The sequence below is a fragment of the Danaus plexippus genome (assembly GCF_018135715.1).
Source record: "Danaus plexippus chromosome 13 unlocalized genomic scaffold, MEX_DaPlex mxdp_15, whole genome shotgun sequence".
Taxonomy (NCBI): domain Eukaryota; kingdom Metazoa; phylum Arthropoda; class Insecta; order Lepidoptera; family Nymphalidae; genus Danaus; species Danaus plexippus.
Genome location: NW_026869849.1, coordinates 5252842 through 5277685, shown reverse-complemented (window position 1 = coordinate 5277685; position 24844 = coordinate 5252842). Strand labels below are relative to the sequence as shown.

Genomic DNA, 24844 nt, shown 5'->3' with positions numbered 1-24844 from the left:
TAAAAAGGAATTGCATTATATTTTGAGTTATTAAATCTCAATATGTCTGAAAAATCGTAAGTATTAGGAGATTGTTATTTAAAGTAGAAGTTTAACATTTACCTATATATAAATAATTATATTGACCTTAACTAATCACATTTATTACACCATTATTATGATAACATGGTCCTATATTCATATATAGCTGAAAAGTATATTTCGAAGAGTTTTTAATTACTATTGAAATGTGAAATAATATATTTTTTAGTTATATTTGACAATATAAATGTTCTCTAAATACACAAGTGTAATATCAACAAAATAGTTAGAATTATTGGTGATTTTTTTTATTTAAGTCGAGATTTAAACGAAGAGGAATGTATTCAATATTCACAACCAATTTCCCTTTCACCTCTTGGAAGTCCAATTCCAGAAAATAGTCCACCATCAATAAGGCCTCCTAAATATACAGGACAAAAGGGGAATTTTAGAAGCGTTAAAGAAATAGGTATCTCTTTCTTTACTTTATTACACTTACAATATTTTTTTTAAAAAACAAATCAGGTTATAAAACGGGTAATTTTATGAACAATATTCATTCTTATTCAAAGTTAGGTACATTTTATCAAAATGCGACATATTTCCCTGTGCATCTTCTGGAAATAAAAAAAAAATGTAATGAATTTGATCCCTTTTTTATTTTAAATCAAAACTATTAGGTTTCGGTACTGGAAGTATAATTATTTTTTTTATTTACTATACTCGCGTTCCTTAGTGTCATGTTTTCCAGATCCTAAATATCGGCATATTTTTTCGTATCCATATTTTAATTTTGTACAATCGGCTGTGATGGATGACGCGTTGTATTCAAGTAAGTTATATCATGACTATTATTTTTTTATATATAAGTTTTAAATAATGATTTGTTTAAGAAGAGTTTGGATTTATTTAAGTTAAGTTTGTGTTAGATTATTTTTATATGACACTTTCATATATTTCCACATTAATAAGTAAACTTATAAGATAACCATAAAATATAGTTTCCTTGTATATAAAGTAGTCTACTAGTAAAATACCCAAATAACTTATACTGTTTTCTATTACATATAGATAAGAATGTATACACATCCTTATGTTTAAAGTCAATTTGATTTTTTTTCCTGTATATGTGTTCCATGCATTAGATAAATCTATGGTGGTATGCGCCCCGACCGGGTCAGGCAAGACAGTTATATTCGAAATGGCCATAGTACAGTTGCTAATGGAACTTGAAGATAAAAACTACACTGACGATTACAAGATTATTTACAGTTAGTTAAATTTTCGCATCCTTGCTTTCTCATTTATTTATACACTGAAATTTATGACTAATTCATACAATTAACACAAACATATGAATATTTTAAAAAAATACGTCAACGCCTTCCAAATGACTCTCCCAAATCAGAGTAAGTTTGTAAGATAGGGTAAAGGTACCGAAAAAACTTGCTATGTCTGTGGGAAGGCAGTTGGAACTCTTAAGCATTAGCTGGTAGGGTGTTGGGTATTCCTGGATAGCGGTCAATACTCGCGTCGTCACGATAGGGTTCTAGAAATGACACGTGAAGCGGTTAGTCTTTCGGTAGCCAGAGCGCAAAAAGAAGTAACCACAACGAGTGATTAATAGTTTTTATGAGAGAAGGCACTAGGGCTATAATATCAAACGTCAAGCCTTACTCTATCCTTAAAGCGGCTCAGGATTGGACTATAATGGCTACGAATGAGAAACAATACAAAATCCCAGAGGATATTTTTGCTTCGGCGTCCAGACCAGACATATTTCTGTACTCGTGAATTTTAAAGCACGTTGTGTTTATAGAGTTTACGGTTCCTTGGGAAAGCAACATGCCCAAAAACCATGCCATCACGGTCAATAAGTGTTACGAGCTCAGTAACGAACTCTCTAAGAATAGTTTTGTCGTAAATTTGTGCGCGGTAGAAGAGGGAACGATAGGCATAACAGCAAAATCTCTCTACAACCTAATAAAAGACTTGGGCCTGTCCAAAACTAACATCAATTCATATTAAAAACGTACTTCGAAGGCGTCCCTAGTAGGTTCATTTCAAATTTAGTTAGGTAGGGCATAGAGAGGAACTTGGACGGTGGAGGTGAGCCTTTAACGCTCGTTAGAATAAGGCATCTTAAACGTACACGTAGGTCGCAACTCCCAGGCACTGAAAGCTCTTCTCCCTATAACGCGATGGACCCGGCACCCACACGGTGAATCCATGGAATGCTGAGAAGTTTCGTCTCAGTATATACAACATAATAATAAAAAAATAGATTCTTTTTTAATTCCCAGTACATTAAAATTATTGAAAAGTGTAATGAATTCTCCAATTAAATAGGTAACTGTAGCATTAATATGCCGTGGACTGTTCTGTTGAAATAAGTAATTTTTTTAATCTTATTAATAAAAATATCGTGTTATGAATTTTCTATTAAAATTTTTCAATATTCATCATTTATTTGGAATTTTTCCCTCGATGGTCTCGCGGTGAGTACCAAATATGTTTCCAGTGGCCCCTGTTAAGGCCCTGTGCACAGAACGTATTACCGAATGGTATTCAAAGTACATGAAGCTTGGCCTCCTATGTATAGAAGTAACTGGCGACACCGACGTAGACTTCTCACAGTTACAACCCTACAGGTTTAGTTATAAATATACATTAAAAATATCATATATTATTGATTTATTTTGATCAAGTAATTTAAATAAAAAAAAAATGTTTCAAATTTGCGAAGCACTATTATAAGAAAAATACAAGCTTAGTAATATCTGCTAAAAGTTTACAGAAAACTATACAGAAGATAGATCTTTTGTCTGTAGGTAATATAAACATCAAGCTATAAAAATGTTTCAATATTTGTTTTTTTTTATAAGAAACGATCAATTTAATGGATGAATATCATAAGGACTTGTTTTTATAATGAATAACGTAAACGTTAAAATCATTTTCATTCAGTACCTTTAATCTTTAACCTAAATGCATACTTACCAAAATTTATGAAGATGCGAAAATATTTTGCAAAAAAGACATATAATTGTAGAATAATAATAACAACTCCCGAAAAATGGGATTTGATAACGAGACGTTGTAACGACCTGTCCCTCGTGAAGCTCTTCCTTATAGACGAGGTACATTCCTTGAACGACGAATCGAGAGGGCCCGTCCTAGAAGCTGTTGTTAGTAGAGTGAAGACTGTACAGGTTTGTAAAGTGTATCTAACATCACAAATCTATAATAATTTTAATGACCTATCATAATAAATGTCTAAGTTAAAAACTAATGATGTTCCGTAAACATTCATGATATTTATATATACTGCAAAAAAACTTGGTTAGTGTAGATAAAGATCGTCAGTTATACCTTAATTATATTGGTAAGACGAAAATCGGAGGAAAAAACTGTTTAGGAAATATAATATTATTATTGTTGAAAATTATATTTAAACTTACTCATAGTGTTCAATACAATGGTGCGTCCGTCTTGTGGCTGTGTCCGCTACCATCAGCAACCCTGAAGACGTAGCCACTTGGCTCGGGGGATCACAGGCTGTACACTATAAGTATACACTGTTTCATATCATTAATATTATTATTATAGTATAGACATTTGTTAATTTTTATCTGATTTGCATGGAAGAGGTATATTTTCGAATAATGTGTGTAAATTCAAAATATCTATAATAAATAATTTATTATTTATAGTTAATATTTAAATAAAATTGAGTTTTTGGATGTAACTAACTTCTCTCATATCTCGTTGCTGTTGGAAGCTGCTCTAACCGAAACGTCCTATAAAACTTAAATAAAACGAGTCGTACTAAAATGATTTCATTACATTAATAACACATTTAGCATTCCTGATTTCAATAACCAAAATTTTAAATGTACGATAATACTGTCTTTAACTTGTATGTGAAGCGAATATTCCTGTTTGAGATCAAAAGATGTCAAACTGTATCTGTTTAAATACTTGATGAGATTTAACATTATGCTTCATATTTCATTAAAACTTCAGTAGATTTCGTTTCTTCTTTTTATCATAGTAATGCTTTAGTAAACAAAATTGCACAGTAAATTACTTTGTTTATTTTTTGTTCATATCGAATGCAATAGATTTGGTGACGAGTGTCGACCAGTTAAGTTGAACCGCGTAGTGGAGGGTTATCCGTGCTCGCCAGGGACCAGCATATTCAAGTTCGATATTATTCTAAACTACAAACTTTGGCCGGTCATACAGAAATATTACAACGGGAAACCTACTTTGGTATTGTTTATATGTATATTTTTTAAAAGAAAATATGTTGCAGAATTTGTTTTATTTTTATACAGTATATTCCGTAACAAAATGGCCCAAACGGCACTCCAAAGACTCAGCTGTCAAAGTGTCTGTTATCAGACTATATCTTATGAACTATAATAGTTAGGCAGTTAAAAATGTTATCGCTAACGTTATAAGAAATATTAATACCCTACAAACTTACAGAACTTTTCTTAATCTAGTCCGGCTCGCACTTGACTAATTTTTATATCCAATATGTAAACATCGTTATAAATATTAAATTTTGTTTTAAATATATTCAAAAAATAATTCATATTTAATTATTTTTTATTATTATATATAAGTATATTTGTAGATATTTTGCAACACTAGAAAAAGCGTGATGTTCACCGCTGAAACACTGTCTAAAGAGATTACTGTTGGCTTCAGTCCTGAACAAAAAGCGAAACTAACAACCATAGCGTCTTCAATAAGAAACAAGAAATTACAGGTAATTTTCAGTATAATAAATAATTAAACACACACATATAAATATAATATTCTTTCCAGTATCTTTATAATATATACAATAAAATCAACAAACTAAAATATTCAAAGTAATTGTTCCACAAAATAAGATTCATTTTATTTCCCTCAATATCACAATCCAAATGCATAGAGTTGATTGCTCAGTCAATGTTTACAACATTTATCTTTTCTCGTTGAACACATTTATATTATGTCTATTAAGATATATATATACATATACAAACAAACTCCGACAATAACTCGCTAAAATAGAAATTTAAGTTCAACAGGCGATAATAAATATTATACTCTCAAACTTTTCATGAGTATTTACAACATTTATCTCTTCTCGTTGGACATACAATTATATATCATGTATATAAACTCAATGTCACGTCATAACTCAGATCAGTACGTCATTATGTATGACAAACGACAACTTTGATACTCATACGTAGACACATGTTATTGTATACAATATTTATCTGGTCTCGTCGGCCAGTCGTTGGTGTTGTCCGGCGTGGGTTGCCATCACGCCGGTCTCTTACTAGACGAAAGGAACGCCATTGAACGTGCGTTCAGGAACAGAGATCTTCCTATACTCATAACAACAACCACATTAGGTACGTTTTTTATTCAGTAATATAAGCATATTTAGTACTAATTCACAATAATATTTATAATTTTGTTTTATTTATCTTATGAAACTAAAGGTTTGATAACTTAAACATTAAATTTATTTTTGTTATAAATTTTATTAAAAAAAAAACACCTATATAAAGAATATTTTATATAAAATGATTCTATATCAAATAACGACAAGCTCTATACGATTATATAGGAGTTTTAACTTCAGGTCATCGAACTCTAGCTTTGTTTAAACCTACCGCGCATTATCCTTTCATCCCAGCGCTTAGTAAATTCAAGCTAAAACAGATCTTCCCGTTCATATCATACGGTACAAATCCCTTTGAAAGTTTCACTCCATAATGATTATCTGAGCGCACATCAGATAACAAAGTCTAGGACATGTGATGTCTTGAAAAGATATAACTGTTAAATTCTATAAAATTCCTTAAAGCTTCCGTACTTCAAAAATCCGTCACGTAAAAACCTTTCACTGTAAAAGTCGCAAGATTATCACGTACGTTTGATAGGTACATGTTATATAATATTTATTTAGCAACCAAAAAAAAGTATTATATAAGCCTCTACGGGATTTATGTTAAAACTTACTAAAGACGATGCTGATTTTTTTGTTCTCATTTCCTTGGACACAGAATAAAGAGATAGGTTTTATCACTATTTACACTAGACTTGGGACGTGGTCTATAAAAAAATCTTCGTACATAAGAAAAACAAAACAAACTAATATATATATATATAACTAATATAACTAATATATATATATATATGTTTACGATTCTCAGACAAATTATACGGTAGTTACATATTATTTTAGCCATGGGCGTTAATTTACCAGCTCATCTTGTTATTATTAAGAACACGCAGCAATATGTCAATGGCGCTTATAAGGTGAATTAATTTCTTCTATATATCACTTGTTACTTAATATAATCTATTTAGTATAGCAATATATGTACATTTTAGAATTAGCTCACTCGTTTCATTCAAATTTGTATTTGATGAAGATTTTATCTAAATAATATTGAATCAATAGTAAAAAGCTGTTCGAGATCTGTGATTAGAATAAAAAATAAATTACTTAATTAATTTAATAATTACTTTTTTTTACTTAATTAAAGATAAACCATAAAAAGTATATGTATTTTTTGTATATAATTTAAATTATGTTCCCTATTTATAATATTGAGGTTTTATTTCAAAATATCATTTAAATATTTATATTAATTATTAAATCTATTTTAATGTATATGTACATGATGTCAGGAGTACAGTATAAGTACTGTGTTACAAATGATCGGTAGAGCGGGCAGACCGCAGTACGATCGTGAGGCGACCGCCGTTATTATGACCAGACTCCAGGATAAGGTAAGTATAACTGTGATTACGTATATATAAGGTAAGTACTACAGGTAAGGTAAAGCATTGTAAGGTAATACAGGTGACATTACAAATACTGTTGATAATTTGACTGGTTCTATAGGAATAATTCGGGATATATCCGACAGGAATAACTTTTATTTAATGACTCTTGTGTCATATTTGCTTAGATACGAAATTTTTTAGGCTAAAGTTATGGCTTTTATAATTAATTTTTCCATAATGCTTTGAAATATATTACTTATTTAATAAATAGATACATCAAACAATGATTTTGATTCAATACGTTCGATTTTATTTTCGTAATTATTTATGCTCGCTGATTTTTCCATAATCCGTCTTATCATTCTTTGAAAGTTTTACCACTTTCCGTTATAATTTCAATAATGAAACGTCGCTTCCAAATAAGGTAAACTTATTTATCTTGAAATATATTTTCTGTTCATATGTTTTTTATACATATTTATTTACTTAATTTTTCTGGATCTCTATGGAAAATTATGAATTCTTTTAATCCAGTTTCGCGTGTTGGTTTTGTTTGAAATTATTTTTTTAATGTCTTTTGTTCTATGTGTATCAAATCACATAGATTTTCTCTTACACCGGTACAGTTGTTTTTATAAAATATTGCAAACAATGAACTTAGTCCTTCTAAGATGTCTAAAGTAATAATCCCGGTTTAACACGTACTTTCATGTAAATTAAAGACATATCAATGTTAAAATATTTATTATAAAAGATGTATAAAGATTTACACTAAAATATTATAAGTAAACGTACTAGAAAAATATTGTACAAAATATGTCTTATAAAACACGGTAGGTAACTTGCATGACGAAAATCACATTTTTTACATAAAAAAAAAAAAATCGAATTATTTGAACGCGATAGATGCTGCGAGCACGTATCCTTATGTTATATCAGAACAATCTGTCAATACACTGATTATTCTTACTTAAGAATAAATTTTCATGTAAATCACAAACATATATTATTATTAATTAAAAATATCGATATTGCAATAACTTAGTCTCATCACACAACTATTTTTTTCCGAACGGATTCGCGTTGTCCTCAAATTTGATCCTCGGAACGAAACCGCTGTCACCATCGACGGTGTATTCCACGGTCATGAGTCTGCCGTCGGGGTGCAACACTTGGTAACCACCTACCACCTTCCCTTGAGCGTCGCCTGCCTCGTTTGCACCGAAAAACAACAGCTTCTCTTGATCCACCACATCATATTTGTATTCGTACTGAAAATAAATAATTATGTATATAAAAAAAATACGTCATTAAGGAAACGTATTTATAACAGTCGGTTAAAATTATTTTGTAAAAGTTATAAAGATAAATGATTCTTACAAAATTAATTAAGAAATATCTTTATTATTATTCATTAGTCATTAAACCGCGTTCATATTCCTATATCTATACAAATATTTAATTTCCTTTATAATAATAGTGATTTATCACAAGTAGCGTTAAATTCCATTGCATAGTTTTTGAATGACCGTACAACTAACATCCACAGACAGTTCAATCCTATTGTTACAAAAACGAAAGTTTTTCAGTATGGAATACGGATGAATCTACGTTTGTTACTCTTAAACGTTGAAATTACTGAATCGATTTTGATGAAACGTCACAATAATATAGCTTACTTATCAGAACAACGTGTAGATTATAATTTATCCCGGGATCACATGTTGTCCCCGTGAGATCGACGCATAACAGCTGTATTGTGTATGAAGTCACGTGACAATATATATATATCACTACCTATTGGTTACGATCCGTTTTGTTTTAACCCACTATATCAAAGCTAGTATATGATAGCATAAGGTTTATAGAATATCATTTAAATAACTATAAGTATAGAGGTACTAGTCGTTTATCATCAGTAGTTAAATCAGAGATAAACTTTTTTATTTTATTGATTTTATATATAAATTATCAAACCAAGTCACCGAGTCGTACGTAATTGTTCATGCATGTACTAACGCGTTTATGTAACCTTACAACCCGGTCGCACTGTCAAATTAAATATAGAAACGAAGGAAAAACTTTAAACTGTTCGTATTTAGTTTTTCAATGCAAACTCTTGGTGAACTTACAGTACACATAGTCATACCTACTGTATCCGATCTTTTTGATAGTTTTTATTAATAAATCTCAAATAATATAAAGGTAGATTATTCATTTAAAAACGTAAAACGTTTCGTATGTAGTGTAACAATGAAAACTTGTGTCAAGCGCACAGTGGGTCACACCGTTAGCATACTTGAGGTCTGATAGCAAATAGATTAGCGAGATATCATTGTAATTGCTAGGCCTTAGGTTGATCTAATGAGAATAATCGTGTCTCGCTTCAACTGAATTAATTGGGTTCACAATATTGTTAACGAACAAACATTTGACCGAATTATTCAAGCTTAATCAGGTCGCTACAAGGACAATTCAGAAGATTAACCAAGAAGTCTTAATTACTATTAGGATTTATAATCATTTTTTGATTGTTTTAAAATAAAAATTTAAAAAAAAACTGAATTACATAAAATATATGTGATTATCATCTTATAATTAGTTAGTTCTCGTTTTTATTCTTTTGCAAGTCTCGTGATGATTTCGCATACAAGATAACGACGAGCAATAACATGTTGTTGCCCAATTTTTTTTTTTGCTCAATGACCGTCTTTGTTTATAGTCTTGACAACATTATCGAGGATCGCGTTTATTTAAATTTGGAATTAATTTTAAGAAATTTCACAGTAAAAAAGAAACAAACATATTTAAACTTTTTGGACTATTGAGATAAAACAGGTTGACACTTTTATTCGTTTAAATTTCAAACATATCCTTAAAAAAGATAAACAATTCATAGAATAGAAATCTTATATTATGAAAAGCGAGAAAATGCTTACCGGCATAGGTGGGAATTTTTCTTCCTGTGGCGCGGGCGCGCACACAATAACTCCCACGAGCACCAGAACCAACGTACAAGAGAATAACATAGTCATCTGTAACACACAAATGAAGAATTATATATATATATATATGTTTTAATGCTTAATATTTTTATATTATATTATATCGGGTGTCCCAAAATTAACGCAAGATTTGAATTGCGTTAAATTGAAAAATCTTGCGTTAATTTTGGGACACCCTATATATGTATATCTAAGGAAAACTTGAGCATTACAAAAATAGAACAAAATTCATTCAGAGCAAGCAAATGATCGTTTCATATTATGTATTTTTTCTAATTGTATAAATTAAACTGTCCTCTAGATGATATTAATTGTCTTTAATTCAGTTACGTTTAAAACACTAATATAAATTGGCACAAAGACAAAGAAAAAAATATTAAGATTCTTAATGATATATTATTTTATTACGCTTAAACATCAATTTATAAAAAAATTAACCTAACATTATTTATTAATTTCTATAACAAATACAATTGAAATTTTTCCTTCAATGAGATGGTAATGATTTTCATAAGAAGCATTGTCTTTCGTGGAATTAATGTTTGAATGTTCCTTATAATTCATCTCCTAAGTACACGATAACACACTACGGTGTATTAAAAGTTAATTTTTGTTAATCATAGTTATTATGATAATTAACGGTTATTTACTTTGTATATTTTAATTCAATATTTAGAAAAACAAGAAATGTGGATATATCGGATTAATAGTCTTTATAGGCATAATGATTGGAAGCGGTAATAAAATATACATATAAAATAAATAGATAAATATAAATTTTACATATTATTATTATTATAACATATGCCTCGCCATATATATTAATAATTTATTAGTATATTCATGAGTATGAAAAAAGTCTTAATAAAGCTACATTCCAATACATGACATACATACTTAATCACAATGTATTAGTATTATGAGTGTTAGAATAGGTCTTATATTAATTTTCGACCAAATTTCAACCATACATTAATATTTGACTTTGCAACGTTCATAAAAAATGAAGAATGTCAATTTGATTCGGCCTCGCGTGATACATTCCTGAGGGAAAATTTGTTTTGTCTCGTTACCGTTGCTGATGTATTGCGTTGCTGAGGCAGCTTTTTGTTTCAACGATTATCAAATTAAAGAATATATGTTTATGTTTAATAACTGACTTAAGAAAGCAACATATGTATTGATAGAAAAAATAATAATACCATATAAAAATTAGTTAGGAACTTCCAACGTAATGATTTTGTTAGAATTGTTTCAGGTCTTTTGCGCTATAAGTATATATATATATATTAGTTTCGCCTAAACAAATTAAAAAAGTCTTTGAATAAATTTTTTATCTGTTTTAAATTCTAACAGAATATAAATTGGAAAAAAAATGTTACAAACTGATGAAATAGTTTGCTTTTGTTTTTTCGAATTCCTATTAAACTTGAAGCTATGTTTCATTTTGTGTAAACATAACAAAAGCGCTTTAAAGCGGCACAAATATTTCGTTTCTAATTTATCGTATGATTTTATCTAGCATCACAATCACACTCGTAGTCACTTGCGGTTCACAGATTGGCGAAGCGTAAACTGTAATTTGCCTATATCAAGGAAAATGGTTACTTAGCAATATTTACATTTGTTGAATACAAATTTTATGTGCCGTTAGTAAAAATAATAGTTAAATTTATTAATTCAGATTTACGATACGTAATAAAGGTACGTTTATTAAATTTTGACTGTAATGTTTATTAAACAATGAAAACTTACAAACGAGATCAATAGATTGAAAGAAAATGTTGGATATCGAAAAATATATATAAATTATAATTGTAGCCAACAGATCGTCGTTTTCTTATTCGGTTTAAACATATAAATATTGAATTAAATATTTTTATATAAGAATATTAGAGAAAAAAGTTTATCGCAATCAATTAATTGGGACCTACCAATTACATACACTTTAGTTGAATAAAAAAAAAAATACGAATATTATCAAATAGTTTTCAAACATCTTCCATCGCACGCATTAAATTTTAAAGAACAATGGAGAAAAAAATTTCAGTGTCGTATACGTTTTTATATAAAAATTTCAATGGCGTGCGACATAATATCGTATATATCTCGTAATAATGACCCACATTCACACCTTTTTGCCCCAGCGCTAATCAGCGATTGTCTTACCGTTAATGACTGGATAAGGCAATAAATTTCATATCGATTACTTCAGTAACGAAAACTATAAAGCTGTTTTAAACAAAGTTTCAGTTTTGACTGTTGATAGACGAGTTTATTTATTAATAAATACTATTATAATTGTAATTAAATTTGAAATGTATATAAAAACTTACTGGTATGCAACAATGTGTAATAAATCTTTGCTAATCAACATAATTTTGTTATTAGAGTATAAAAAAATATATATGTTATTCCCACATTAGTGTAGTCTACGAGTCCAAGGTTTTAAATCGTATTTAATAAATTGAGGTAACTCACCGTTAAAACAGCTCGGTCAACCTATCACTAATCTGTTTGGATGCTGTGTGTCGACTGTGCCGGCACCCCGAACGTCTACTCATATATACACGACTCCCTGGTAGGAAGACAGCGCGACGTCGAGGCGATCTTATAATACAGTACAGTCAAAAACATTTAATAATTTTAATTATAAAACTTACTTAGTCTCATTTAAAGACAACTAAATATATTTTATACATTAAGACTTTTAGCAAAAAAAAGTATATCTTGTTAGAATTTTAGTTAAAAAATAGACGCGTTAGTCATTTTTTTTTTTCGAACAATTACCGTATTATAAAAATTGCAACATTATATTTTTGTAACAAATGCGTATAGAATCAGTGGGATTACATTTCATAACATTAGCTGGGAGATCTTCTCGCTTGTCAATCAATAATATAATTGTCCAATTCGTTAACCTTGAACCTTTAGTTGGACGCGTGTTTTGTGAAACCTCCATTAACAATTAAGTCATTAAATGATTGCTTAAAAATATATATAATTATGTTATATAAACTCAGATCATCCTTATTTTGTTGGTGAATGAAGTAAGCCTTTTCTCAATTTAGGTGGAAATCAAAATGTAAACAAGAGCGTAATTTATACCATTTTTTTTTTCATAGATTCATTAATTTTTATATTAAAGATATACATATATATATGTACGCATACATATTTAATACATACTTATTTTGAAAATCTTGAAGTAAGTAGTTAAAGTATTGAAAATATCTTAGCTGCAATGCGTTTATAACAATTTGATGGTTTTAATAAGATTTTAATATTTAGAAATAGCGAAATTAAAGAAATTATAGTATAGTTTGTCAATATTTTAAACTTCTCGTGGCCAGCGACGGTTTATTTGAAGTTATTATTGGTGTTGATTGCGTTATGTGGGCCGTTCTTCTTCCTTAAGATTGTCTCCACCACAAACTGGGTGAAAGTATTAGAATACAACATGCCTCACATAAATCAATGTATTGAAGTAAAACCAAGAAAATGATAAAAAAAAATACATTTAGGTACATTCAACATGAAAACAATATACATAAATCGTATGTTATTATTGTAATTATTTGATACAAATTTATTTCGTTTATGAGAACTATTTCAATGTGTTTTTTTGGGTCTAGCAGTGTGCTTCATTATAAATCCGAACACGGCCTTTTAATTAACTAAAAAATATATATTTTAAATATACAGTAGTTTATATATTACAATTTTGTTTTTCTGTTCTAAACTCGACGTGTTTTGTAACAGTGACTCATATTACAATTAATATAAAAATTGTTTACGAATTTAACTCCCAGTCGTGATCCTGTAATAGCATTTTGAAATAATGTTCAGTATCCTTAGCACAAGTTTTAAAAGTCACACTACCTACGAAACGTTTCCAGTTTGTCACTTAGTAACATATGTACGTAATCACTCGAATGTTCAGATCCAAGAACAAAAACTCATAACGTTCAGTGTGTAGTGTCAAAACGAACATACAAGAACTTGTGTTTCGAATCCATTGTAACTAGTTTTTGGGTAACTAAATAAAATGCTCAATGATATACGTGCAAAAATAATTGCCCTTTGTTTTATTGAAGCGAATTATAATTTGAATTTCAGATGTGACATGTTAATTAGTTTTTTTTTTTACTTTTTTCATCTCAACTTATTAACATATACTCAACTTATTCGATTCAAATTCGTTAATTATATTGTAAAACGCATCAGGATCGTGCCGTGGCCCGTGAATTTGGAAGTAGGTAAGGTCAAATGGCATAGTTTGCGCCTTGTTCTGTGTTTTGCTGTCTTATGTCATTGCAACATGCACGTTCGCGTATACAAAATATTACGTTTCAAAATTAAATACACTCTTTGGTATATGAGACATTCAAACTTCGCCAATGCTATAAATATGGAAAATATTTGTACTGTAATGTTGGCAATCATGAATGTGTTAATGTTCTATTGATATTTGGCTATTTCTATGACACCGTCAATAGCGACCGGGCGATTATCGCTTTGGACTAATATCTTCTTGTCTGAGTTGCAGAGACATTTGTATTTGTGGGCTTCCGGGGAGAATTTGTTCTCCTGATATTCCTGTATCTTCTGTACTATCATAGCGTTTTCCTGTTCCAATATATTTTTTTCGCGTAACAAAGCCCTTCTAGATAGATCTGCTTTAGATACCTTCTGCCATAACCTAGTCAAGCCGCTTGTAGTGATCATTGCGTTAACAACCATAGAATCTTCGGGCTGTCTTCGTACATTGACTTTAGTCTCCGTCGGTGAATGAGGCAAGTTGGTACCGAAAGGCAACACTTTTTCGCGTTGTGTCTCATATTTGCGACAAAGCGCAGCCATTCTTAGTATCTTCTCGCCTTTCTTACAAGCAGCTTCTAACCATTCAATCGTGCTATCAGATACTTTAACTAATTTAGCCAATTGACTTTGGTCTGTGTCACATCCATTGAACAATGTTTTTTTCAAACGTGCACAAGCTGCCCTATGTCGGTTGCGGCGGTCTCTGAACACCGCTTGCTTTGTCCCTGATTCATATGCCGCCAGCTCAGTTCTAAGTCGTTTCAGTAAGCCGTCGCTGTTCGCAATCTTCTTAGCCTGAGACGCTATTATGTCTGCCATTAAGTTCTCCTTGCGCCTCAATTTCCTAACCATTTTTTGATTATCAGCTGTTCCAACAATGTAAGCTTTTAATACAGCTTTATATTCATCCCACATTGTATTATATGTGTTCTCTAAAAACGAGCGTAGATTTTCCCTTTCGTTCGCGTACTTATTTCGGTCTTCGTCTTCTTTAACGAGGTTTTCACCTCTGGTTGTCCACGCTAAGTTATCTGCTGTTGTATGTCCGTGATATAGTAATAATTGTAAATGTGTTTCAGCTGTGTCATGATCGGCTATGATCCGTGCCGCTTCATTTTCACCGGCCTTAAGAACATTCGCTGTCCTTATATCATTGTGTTTCGATAGAAATTCTAAGTCTTGAAGGAATTTGTTGATCATCGTATCGATAGTGTCACAGAAACTCGCTACCGTCCGTTGGAACTGATCGTCAGCTACGTTCATTAGCTTCACGGTATAGTTTATCAAATGATCTTTCTTGTCAAATGCTCTTTCGAAGGTGTGCCACATCACTTCTATGTCTTGCCTGAACACCGGTTCCTTTATTTTTAACATCATCTCTCGCCAACTCCTATCAAGTTCTCCACGTTTGCGAGCTTGGGCTGCTATTTCTCGCTGTAACTCCTCACATTTCAATTTCTTACGCGCCTCGATTTCCGCCTTCAGCTTCTCCAATCTCTTCGCCTCCTTCTTCGCTTTCTTTTCTTCTTTCGTTAAACCCATGATTATTTACTTAAACAATAACAAAATGCGATATAAACTTTCCTGTAAAATTGTATGTCAATTTGATAAACACGTATTATTTCAAATTTTGTCATGACTTATTTTATTAAATTTGGACTAATGTCATAGTATTATTTCCAACCAGTTTCATGAGAAACTAATTATAAATTACTATAAGATTTTTAAACCATATATACAAAATATTTCCCAGTCGAGATACCAGTCCCTGGTAGGTGGTTGTGAGCCCTTACAAAGCTATCTTCACAAACGTCTGGCTGAGAACATCAATAGTGAGGTAGCTTTGGGTACTATCCGTGATGTGGCTCAATGCGTACAATGGCTTAACTCCACGTTCTTGAGAGTTAGAGCTGTTAAGGATCCTAAAAGATATCTTGGTTTGCCACAGACAGCGACCGAGCAACTCATATCGAAGAAAATCGAAGGTACGTATAATATTATTATCTTATAGTTTTTATCCAAGTCTTAGTCCAAGTTTAAGATTATCCACTACATTTAAATAAAATCCCATTTTTCATTCAATAACCTGAGTTGATACTATAACGTGTGATGATTATTAAATGAAGACCTTTAAAACTCCGTAGGCAGTGCGGCGATTCAAACTTGGATTAAGCATTAATCACTATCAATAAAAATATATATTTAATTGTTAATAATATAATCATTTGATAAATAAAATAAAAATATCAATATAAATTTTCCTTATGACTAAAACCTTAAAGGTTATTCGCAATCGAAAACGTCAACAGAATATTATTTACGAAATAAAGTTTTAAACTATTTATTCATATAAACGTGGTCAATTAAAATCTCATTGATATACCTAATAAAGTAGTCTGTGGCCTCTGTACTCGCTGTAATTAACTATACGTATTAACCTTCTATATACCCTGAGCATCTGTGTCTGAACGGCAATCTTTACACATTACTGGTATTGTAATTAAATATATATATATATATATATATATATATATATATATATATATCCATTAATATCATAGTAAATATTTTAAATATCTTAGAAAATAAAAATGTAAGTGATTTAAATTCGCATACATGTTCCCATGTTAAACTTTTATTACATTAAAATTAAGAATAAAATAAACAACATTACTTACAGGGACTGAATTTTGTATAAATATACATATATCACATAATTTCGCTTACATATTTTTTTTATATCCCAGACTATTTTGACAAAAAAAAAACAAGAATGAGATTCATTAAAATAATTTCTGGAATACTAATCAGTATATGTTTTATTTACGGATTTATAAATGTATCCTTCTATAACATTCTAAAACAAATTATTAAAAAAAAACTATCATTTATATTTACCTGCATAGAGTATATATATATATATATTGCTTCTTGAAACTTCTTTCATTCTACTTTATCATTAACCATCTTCACTTCATTTGACCTCACTGACAAGGAGTTCCGGATTATATGACATTACATTTTTAAAAAGAAATTCTCTTCATTCTTGACAATTCAATAAAAAATTCAACAAATTAAACATTGTAACAAAATATTATTATAAGAACGTCAGCGTTATTACAGTTATGTAGTTTGTAAAAAAAAAATATTATTATACATATACATAATTATAATCCATATAAAACGATATTTACATACTTAGAAGTAATCGACTCATCTGCCTGCATACCACTATAAATATCATCACCTTACGTGAACTAACACACGATACCTTCATGTCATATAAGGGTTATAGCATTCGTTCGCGGAATAGATTATCTTTTATCTGATACATGTTTGTATGAACAAAAATTGTATATATCGTTGTGTAAACTTGTTAGTTTTAATAATTTCCTTAAAATATAATGCCGTAAAATTTAATATTTTTAGCATGTTAGTAATGTTGCGTTCATGGCATTTGCAAGGCAAAGGTGCGTCGATCGTCAGAGTTAAGCCTCAAACCTATTTGACGCTTAATAAACATATATATACATAAAGTTTAGTTAAATTTTCCAAGTGTACTCTACAAGAGCATACACTGAAACAAATGTACACAATATGTATATTTCCCCAATCCCCAGTAATGTATTTCAGAGTTGTGTATTAGAGCAATGAACGGTCTTCAAAGTTCAGGACTTATAACTATGGACGAACTGGCGTGGATAGAGTCGACCGAGGCTGGCCGTCTCATGTCCATGCACTATCTAGACTTGGAGACTATGAAGCTCATTATGAAGGTCTCTGCATAAACATTAAATATCAACTAAACGATGTTTTATTACCAGTTTAATTTACAGTTTGTCTTAAAGGATGTTCGTCATTATTAGGTTTCGTAATCACTGCTATATCAATTTATATATGTTTTTTTATATTGCCTTAGAGAACTTCTGTAAAATTTGTTTTTTTTTTTTGGGTGTTCATGACATTCTACACCATAGACATATAATCTACCAGAAGGAGTATCGTGTGTAATTAAATATATGAAAGAAACTCGTGTTAGTTAAACCATTTATAAATAAAAACGGCTCTATCGATTTGGTTGAAAATTTGCGATGATATAGCTTAGAACGAAGAGACGGACATAGGACACTTTTCATCCTTTTCGACAGAAAAAACAACACTTAACTTGAATTCTAATGAGGAACAGAGTTCGACGGATCAGCTATAAATTTCCAATTCTAAAGTTGACGCGGACGGAGTAGCAGGCAAAATCTAGCTATATCCTTAGATGAGAACAATTGAAGTCTCTTTATAGTTACGAAATTTAATTTGAGTTTTTTTATTAAACACTCATTGTATGTGACAATTATACGCTAGTTAAAAATACAGCTATCAAGTTTTTTTGACAATTTGTTTCGGACAATATCCGTTACCACTAACAAGAGCTGTTGCAAGCAAAAAACTTAGCTTAATAATTTAAAACAACGCATATAAATTTACGGGCAATTTGCATTATAAGAACAGAAAGTATTCAATATACAAACAAAGGTAACATAACAAAGTATATAACAAAGGTAATTGAAACAGATAGACGGCGATGCGTCGCTGGATCGTCTTTTATGGTTGATATGCGAGAGTCATGAACTATCAGATATGTATCTCCGTACAGATGAAAGAAGATGCCTCAATACACTCAACAGGAACAACAATTCCTCTACTATTAGGTACCAAATGAAGGGCAAGATTACTACACGAGAGATGAAGTTGAATTGGTATGTATATTATATATATATAATACATTGTCTTCTTAAATATATATATGTTTTGTCCATTAATTTTACAAGTAACAGTATTCCAATCAATGCAGATTTTATAAAAGGTTTTTCCTTACAAATTTTATAAATAATATTTTTATTACGGTATAATTAACAAAAATATCAATTGTTTTCTCATTCTCTTTGTTATTTTAATTTCGTATATTTATTGACTTTATAGTCTATAATAAGTGTACGTTTTTATATACTTGTTAAACATAACACCTTTATTTTACAGCCGATAATTATATATTTGTATGTCATACAAAAAAATACAGAAATAACAAAATTTCCAATTAAAGGCGAGACCTTTAACATGGATATTTTTAAATATAATATTTTAATATTCATTCAAAACACATCTCTCACCTCAGTATATTATAATTTAAACGCTTCCCAGTTATTAAAGTTATTGCACCTTTTACTAAGTGCCGTCAGTTGTTACGCTTCGTTGACAACAGATTACCATAATTTACACAACCAAATAATTATAATAAACCTTAACCGATATATAATAGATGGCTGTGATGGCTGTGGTATTCAATATGGTGACCATACATTATGGATTTACTATAACGGAATCCATAGTACGAGTTTGTGTATAAAACTGAACACGGACAGTTTAATGGTTTTCACTAATTAATCTGTTTAAATAGTCGTATTAGGGTAGAATTTTTAAATTTTAAAACCATAGCACTGCATCTAATTTACAAAAAAATATATGTATATTAATTCATATATGCACATTGGTTTAAATTTAATATATATATATATATATATATATATTATTATTTTTATTAAAATGAGGTACATAGTCGCTACGAGAGTGTCAATTATTATAGGAATCTAGAAAAAATATTTCGTTTATAAGATAACATGGTTACAACACATTTCTATTATAAATAATTACATTTTAAACAGTACAGGTTCCTTTAATACGCTATCAAATATTATATATGACATTCTTAAGACATTTTTACAAAGAAATAATTACACCTCTAGACATTGGCGTATTCTTTAAAAATATCCTATGCATATGAATTACTCTACCACGTCCGGGAAGATTTATTGTTTTACTCCTGGATATATGTAAAATAATAAAATAATGCATAAAAATGTACCTATATTATTATTGGCACTATTATTTTTGTGTATACTAATGGCTTACAAGCGTATCAAGCATATATGCACTAATCGTACAGCGCTATACACTTTGGGCCGAATAATACTTAGTATTTGTATAACTTCAGATTGGATTGATTTAGTTAAAAGTAATATCAGCATATATTACTATGTGATAAAGAAATTAATGCCTAACGATTTTTTAAGGTTTATTTAAGATTTTATATTTAGTGAAGTCAAAGTTTTTATCTTGCAACAATTTCACGTTAACCAAATTAAATCACTTAAATTTTCGTACTTTTTCATAGTGAGTTAATATTTATTTATCTAACACTTAGATATATATTTTCAGTATAATCCAGGCTGTACTCGGTTGTCTTCCAATACCCGATCCCTCTTTAAACCAGGAAGCCTTAAAAATAATGCGAATAGCAGACAGAGTTTGCAAATGTAACATTACTTATAGAACCTTGAATATGATATCTTAAAGTGCGGCAAAAATAATTAAGATCGTTCCCATTTTTTTAGGTCTCGTCTCGTACATAACACGTCCCAATTTTATATCTGATAAACCGAAATTCTATTCGGCGATTTTAAATTCTATAACATTAGCTAAATGCATCACGGCACATTTGTGGGAGAATTCTTTGTACGTGAGCCGTCAGTTGAAAGGAATTGGACCCACTTTTAGTACGTTGCTCGTGACGGCCGGTAAAACAAACTTCATGTTGTTAGAGGAAAGTCATCCGCGGGACTTAGAAAGGGTAGCTCTATATTTAATTTTTTTTTTGCGTTAAACCGGTGGAATTAAATGTAAAAGTATAAATGTCCACAGATAATTAATAAAGGTCCACCTGTTGGTAATATATTAAGGAAACAAATTAGTTTACTGCCAAAATATAGTATAAATATAACTCCGTTAAACGAACAGACTGCTAAAATACAGTTATTGTTACTGAATCAAGCTTATCTAGCTGAGAACATAGAACATTTAACAGCCGGAGCGGCTCATAAATGTTACATCGTTGTGGGAGATTCGGAGAATTTCTTACTTTATTTTTCAAGTTTTAAGTATGTTTCGCCTTAAAATATATTTCTTATTTTTATTTTAAATTCGAATTATTTATAGTATAGACAATTTTTTTGTCTACAAGTTTTTACTATGACTACAAGGATTTTTACACAAAATAATAATAACATTATTTGCTATAAAATTATAGGGATTCTGATCTCATTAATGTATATGACGGATGTTTGAGCTTCGAAATTAGCAGGAAACATTCATGCAAACACAAAATTACCGCACATTGCGTCAGTTCCAGTTTTGGTAATAATCTTTTTATTCGGATTTGTAACAAAAAAATATATCAGTAATTATTATGAATTACATTTCTTTTAGTTGGAATCGACAGACAATGCGAATATTTCTTTCAAGATATCAATCCATTTAGCAATAAAGATATATCTCATAACAAAATTCCCCAAACGATAAGTCCTAAAATACAAACTCATACAGATAAGGAGGGTTGCGATCGCAAAAGAAAAATCAATAATAAAAAATCAATACCATATGTAGAAAAGAAGAAAAGGGAGTCAATAGAAGATTTTTTAACAAAGAAGGAACCGTTTGAAAGAAATACTAAATGTTTGATAGGAAACTCAAACATATCGATGGAAAACAACCAAAAGATTCCAGAAAAATCTGAATCACTTGAAGTAAAATGTGATATCATTTCAAATAACCAGAAAGCAGTTGATAATGAATTTGCATATCAAATTGATGAAGACGATTTCCTTGAGGAATTCGATTACGAAGAAGTGGATGACGAAAAAATAGATGAGTTGTTAAACGGCATAGAAAATGAAGTAAACCGTCCCTCAACATCAGCATCGAGCCATATGTATATACAAAAAACGAAACAAGACCATTATACTAACAGTTCAAAGAGACTTAAAACAAACGATTACAAAGAACCTAAAAATAAAAGTAATATGAAAAATAATTTCACATTCATCGATAGAATCGAAAAAAATATAGAAAATGATAACGATAATATGACAAATAAAACAACTGGTCTTTCGGAAGCAGTAAAAAATCACATTCAACAATACTTACGAGAAACCAAAAGTAATATGAAATGCATAGGGACTAATTTAGGTGAATTAAACAAAAACTTAAATACCGACACACCGAATTTTACAAGTGAAGAAAAGAACGAAGTGGATGACAATGATAATTTCAGACCAGAAATTATAGATTTAACTGTGTCAGGAACAGAAAAATATAATTGTCCCACAAAAAATTACAACGCGGAGGAAATCCATTCTAAGGCTCTGGGTTCTGAAACTGTTGAAAACACAGACGGGGATATAACACATGAAGTAGCTGAGATATTTCTAGAACACAATGAAATAGATTCGATTGAAATTGAAAATGACAGAGCGGGTACCGAAATTATAGACAAAGAAATGTTTAACATTAAAGAAAAACCTCAAAGTGAATGTCTAAGCCTCAGCCATTTTAACGAGAACCCTAAAAAAGATATTAAAACTACTGACATACAACTGACATTAAGAACGTCTCCAGACACACAGAAAAGGTCCACACAAAATTCCAATGTTATCTGTATCGGTAGTGACTTTGAAACGAGACTATACGATCAAGATTCTGTAAAAGACCCTGAAGCAATTCCAGGGACTTGCTCACAAAAACCATTAAATACTTACAGAACAGAAGAAAACGAATCGAGAACTAGCTTGTATCAGAATTTCCAGTCTCCTTTAAATCCCACTGAATATAATTTGGACATTAATGACCGAAATATGAAAAACGAAGGTTCATTCAAAGACATAAGAAAATATTCATACAATGAAGTAAAAACTGTTAGTTTTCATAAAGAAAATATAACTAGAATTTGTACTTTAAATGTTGCTTTAGATGTAACAGATATAGTCCACACAAACAACGAACCTATAATTTCTGAATATAATGTTGATGCCAAAAAAGAAACTAATGAAAGCACAAGTTATTATAAGAAAGACTCAAATACGCCCACAGACCTTAAAACTGACGGTAGTAAAACTTTTATTAAGAGTGATTACTCATATGAATTTAATACGAAACATCAAAAAAGAGAGGTGAAAAAAACTGATAAAATTGCTCAAGAAAAAGCTCAAAATACTAATCAGATAATTCAAGGAGAAGATAAAAAAACTACAATTAGAGACATCCTAATGAAGTATAATAAAAATGATCCAATGTAAGTAGAATCTTTGTCTACCTTCAACGACTTCGGTAATAATCATTCAAATATATATTTTTCATCACATTTCTCATCAATTCCATAGTTTTTGCCATTTGTAAATATTACTAAGTTCAATTTTTACCAATATAAAAAACATTTAATATTTTTCTAGTCAAAGTTGTTCAAAAAACGTTGAAACAGAATCTCTGCTTGGAACATACCAAATAGAGCGTTCAGAATTAAAACCCAGAAGAAAATATAGAATATCCGACTTAGAAAAAATAGATGTTACACTACCGGAATCGTTGATACCAAGTCAAAATACAAACCACACATTAAGTTTTGAAACAAAAACCGAACCAAATCTACATTTTACAAAATTTGAGGAAATACAAGATGAAATTATAACTAATAAAACAAACGATGAACATAACGACAGTTCAACTGATACAAATGAAGATTGCAACAAACTCGACCTAGAAGAAACAGATTTAAATTTAGAATGCGAGTTAACTGTCAACGACTCTTTTAATTTCGACGAAGCTATACTAGACCCTAAAACACTTCTACAGTCGAACTCAAACAATGAAGTTATAATTCCACCACCGGCTGAATTTTGCGATAATTCACCTGACGCGTCTCCACAAATAAATTTTCCTAACAACGATTCTGTATATGATCCACAACATTCAGCTGTAGACGATAATAACGAAGTCTCTCCTACAAGCTTCAATGATGGTATAAAAGATATATTTACCTCTAATTTCTCACAATACAGTAATTTTGCTGTACACAATCAGAGCTCTTCTGGTATTTTCAGTCCATCCGTGAACAATAGAAACGATCTAGTAAAATCTCGTTCGTATAAATTATCACAATTTAAATTTAACCGCAAGAGGATGTTTAAGAAGTAGTTTAGTTAATTTAAATAAAATGTTTTCTTATACCTTTCATATTACTTTGCATTTCATAACGAGAAAGCACGATATGCAAGTTTATTATTTTAGTCTTAAAAATAACATTTTAAAGTTTGCCCATGACTACTGTGTAAACTTTTTGATACGATTCATTTTAAAACATGACAGTTTCGAAATGTGATTTAATCTTAACGAACAAATCTTAAGCATTTAACTAAAGGCCTTCAACACCTGCTCCCTGTTCAGAAGATGTTCTTTCGAGTTTTTATTCATAATTGAAAAATTTACATTAGAAATTCGAGTTTACGAAATATCAAAATAATTTTAATGTAGGCATAAGATCACACCAAATTTTAAGCTCGATTATTAAGATGATGGAATAGTTGTGGGACAGTTTTTACTGATCTAAACAGAACAAATTTAACAAATATATGGGCAATAAATATTAGCTTTTGTAGGTCAAGACTGTAATACTGCCAACGAAAGAGAAAGAAAAAATTTGAGGCGATGTAATAACTTTTTAGCTATCAAAAAATAGATACTACTATTAATTTGCAATGCCACGAGTGAAGAGTGTTCCATGTTTTAAATTTAATACATGTATGAAAAGA

General features: G+C 30.1%; 3 protein-coding genes across 3 annotated transcripts; 1 reads left to right on the top strand and 2 right to left on the bottom strand.

The window, feature by feature from the left end:
* Nucleotides 1-279: 279 nt before the first annotated feature.
* LOC116770090 (uncharacterized) lies at nt 280-24230 on the top strand (the record flags this gene model as incomplete). Its single annotated transcript, XM_061527747.1, has 19 exons — nt 280-490; nt 773-853; nt 1167-1292; nt 2543-2672; nt 3074-3233; nt 3489-3592; nt 4146-4296; nt 4667-4801; nt 5321-5441; nt 6281-6354; nt 6730-6831; nt 15910-16141; nt 17790-17932; nt 18723-18907; nt 20424-20521; nt 20600-20835; nt 20907-21135; nt 21471-23331; nt 23489-24230. Coding segments are annotated over 19 exons (5121 nt in total), but the record flags the coding sequence as incomplete, so codon positions are not given.
* Nucleotides 7556-12448, bottom strand: LOC116770019 (cuticle protein 10.9-like). The gene is made up of 3 exons (XM_032661344.2): nt 12315-12448; nt 9768-9863; nt 7556-8099 (listed from the first exon to the last, which is right to left on the bottom strand). Exons 2-3 carry the CDS (start codon nt 9861-9863, stop codon nt 7887-7889), a joined length of 309 nt encoding a protein of 102 aa, XP_032517235.2. The 5' UTR covers nt 12315-12448; the 3' UTR covers nt 7556-7886.
* On the bottom strand, nt 13890-15799 carry LOC116770017 (dynein regulatory complex subunit 2-like). Its single transcript, XM_032661338.2, has one exon. The coding sequence runs from the start codon at nt 15696-15698 to the stop codon at nt 14295-14297; it is 1404 nt and encodes a 467-aa protein (XP_032517229.2). The 5' UTR covers nt 15699-15799; the 3' UTR covers nt 13890-14294.
* Nucleotides 24231-24844: the final 614 nt, after the last annotated feature.

What these genes read in the sequence shown, in the direction of transcription:
- LOC116770019 (XM_032661344.2), bottom strand. Translation starts at nt 9,863, where the DNA reads ATGACTATGTTATTCTCTTGTACGTTGGTTCTGGTGCTCGTGGGAGTT. An exon ending in AAAAATTCCCACCTATGCCG is followed by an intron (nt 8,100 to 9,767) that starts GTAAGCATTTTC and finishes ATTTATTTTCAG; the next exon opens with TACGAATACAAATATGATGT.
- LOC116770017 (XM_032661338.2), bottom strand. Translation starts at nt 15,698, where the DNA reads ATGGGTTTAACGAAAGAAGAAAAGAAAGCGAAGAAGGAGGCGAAGAGA.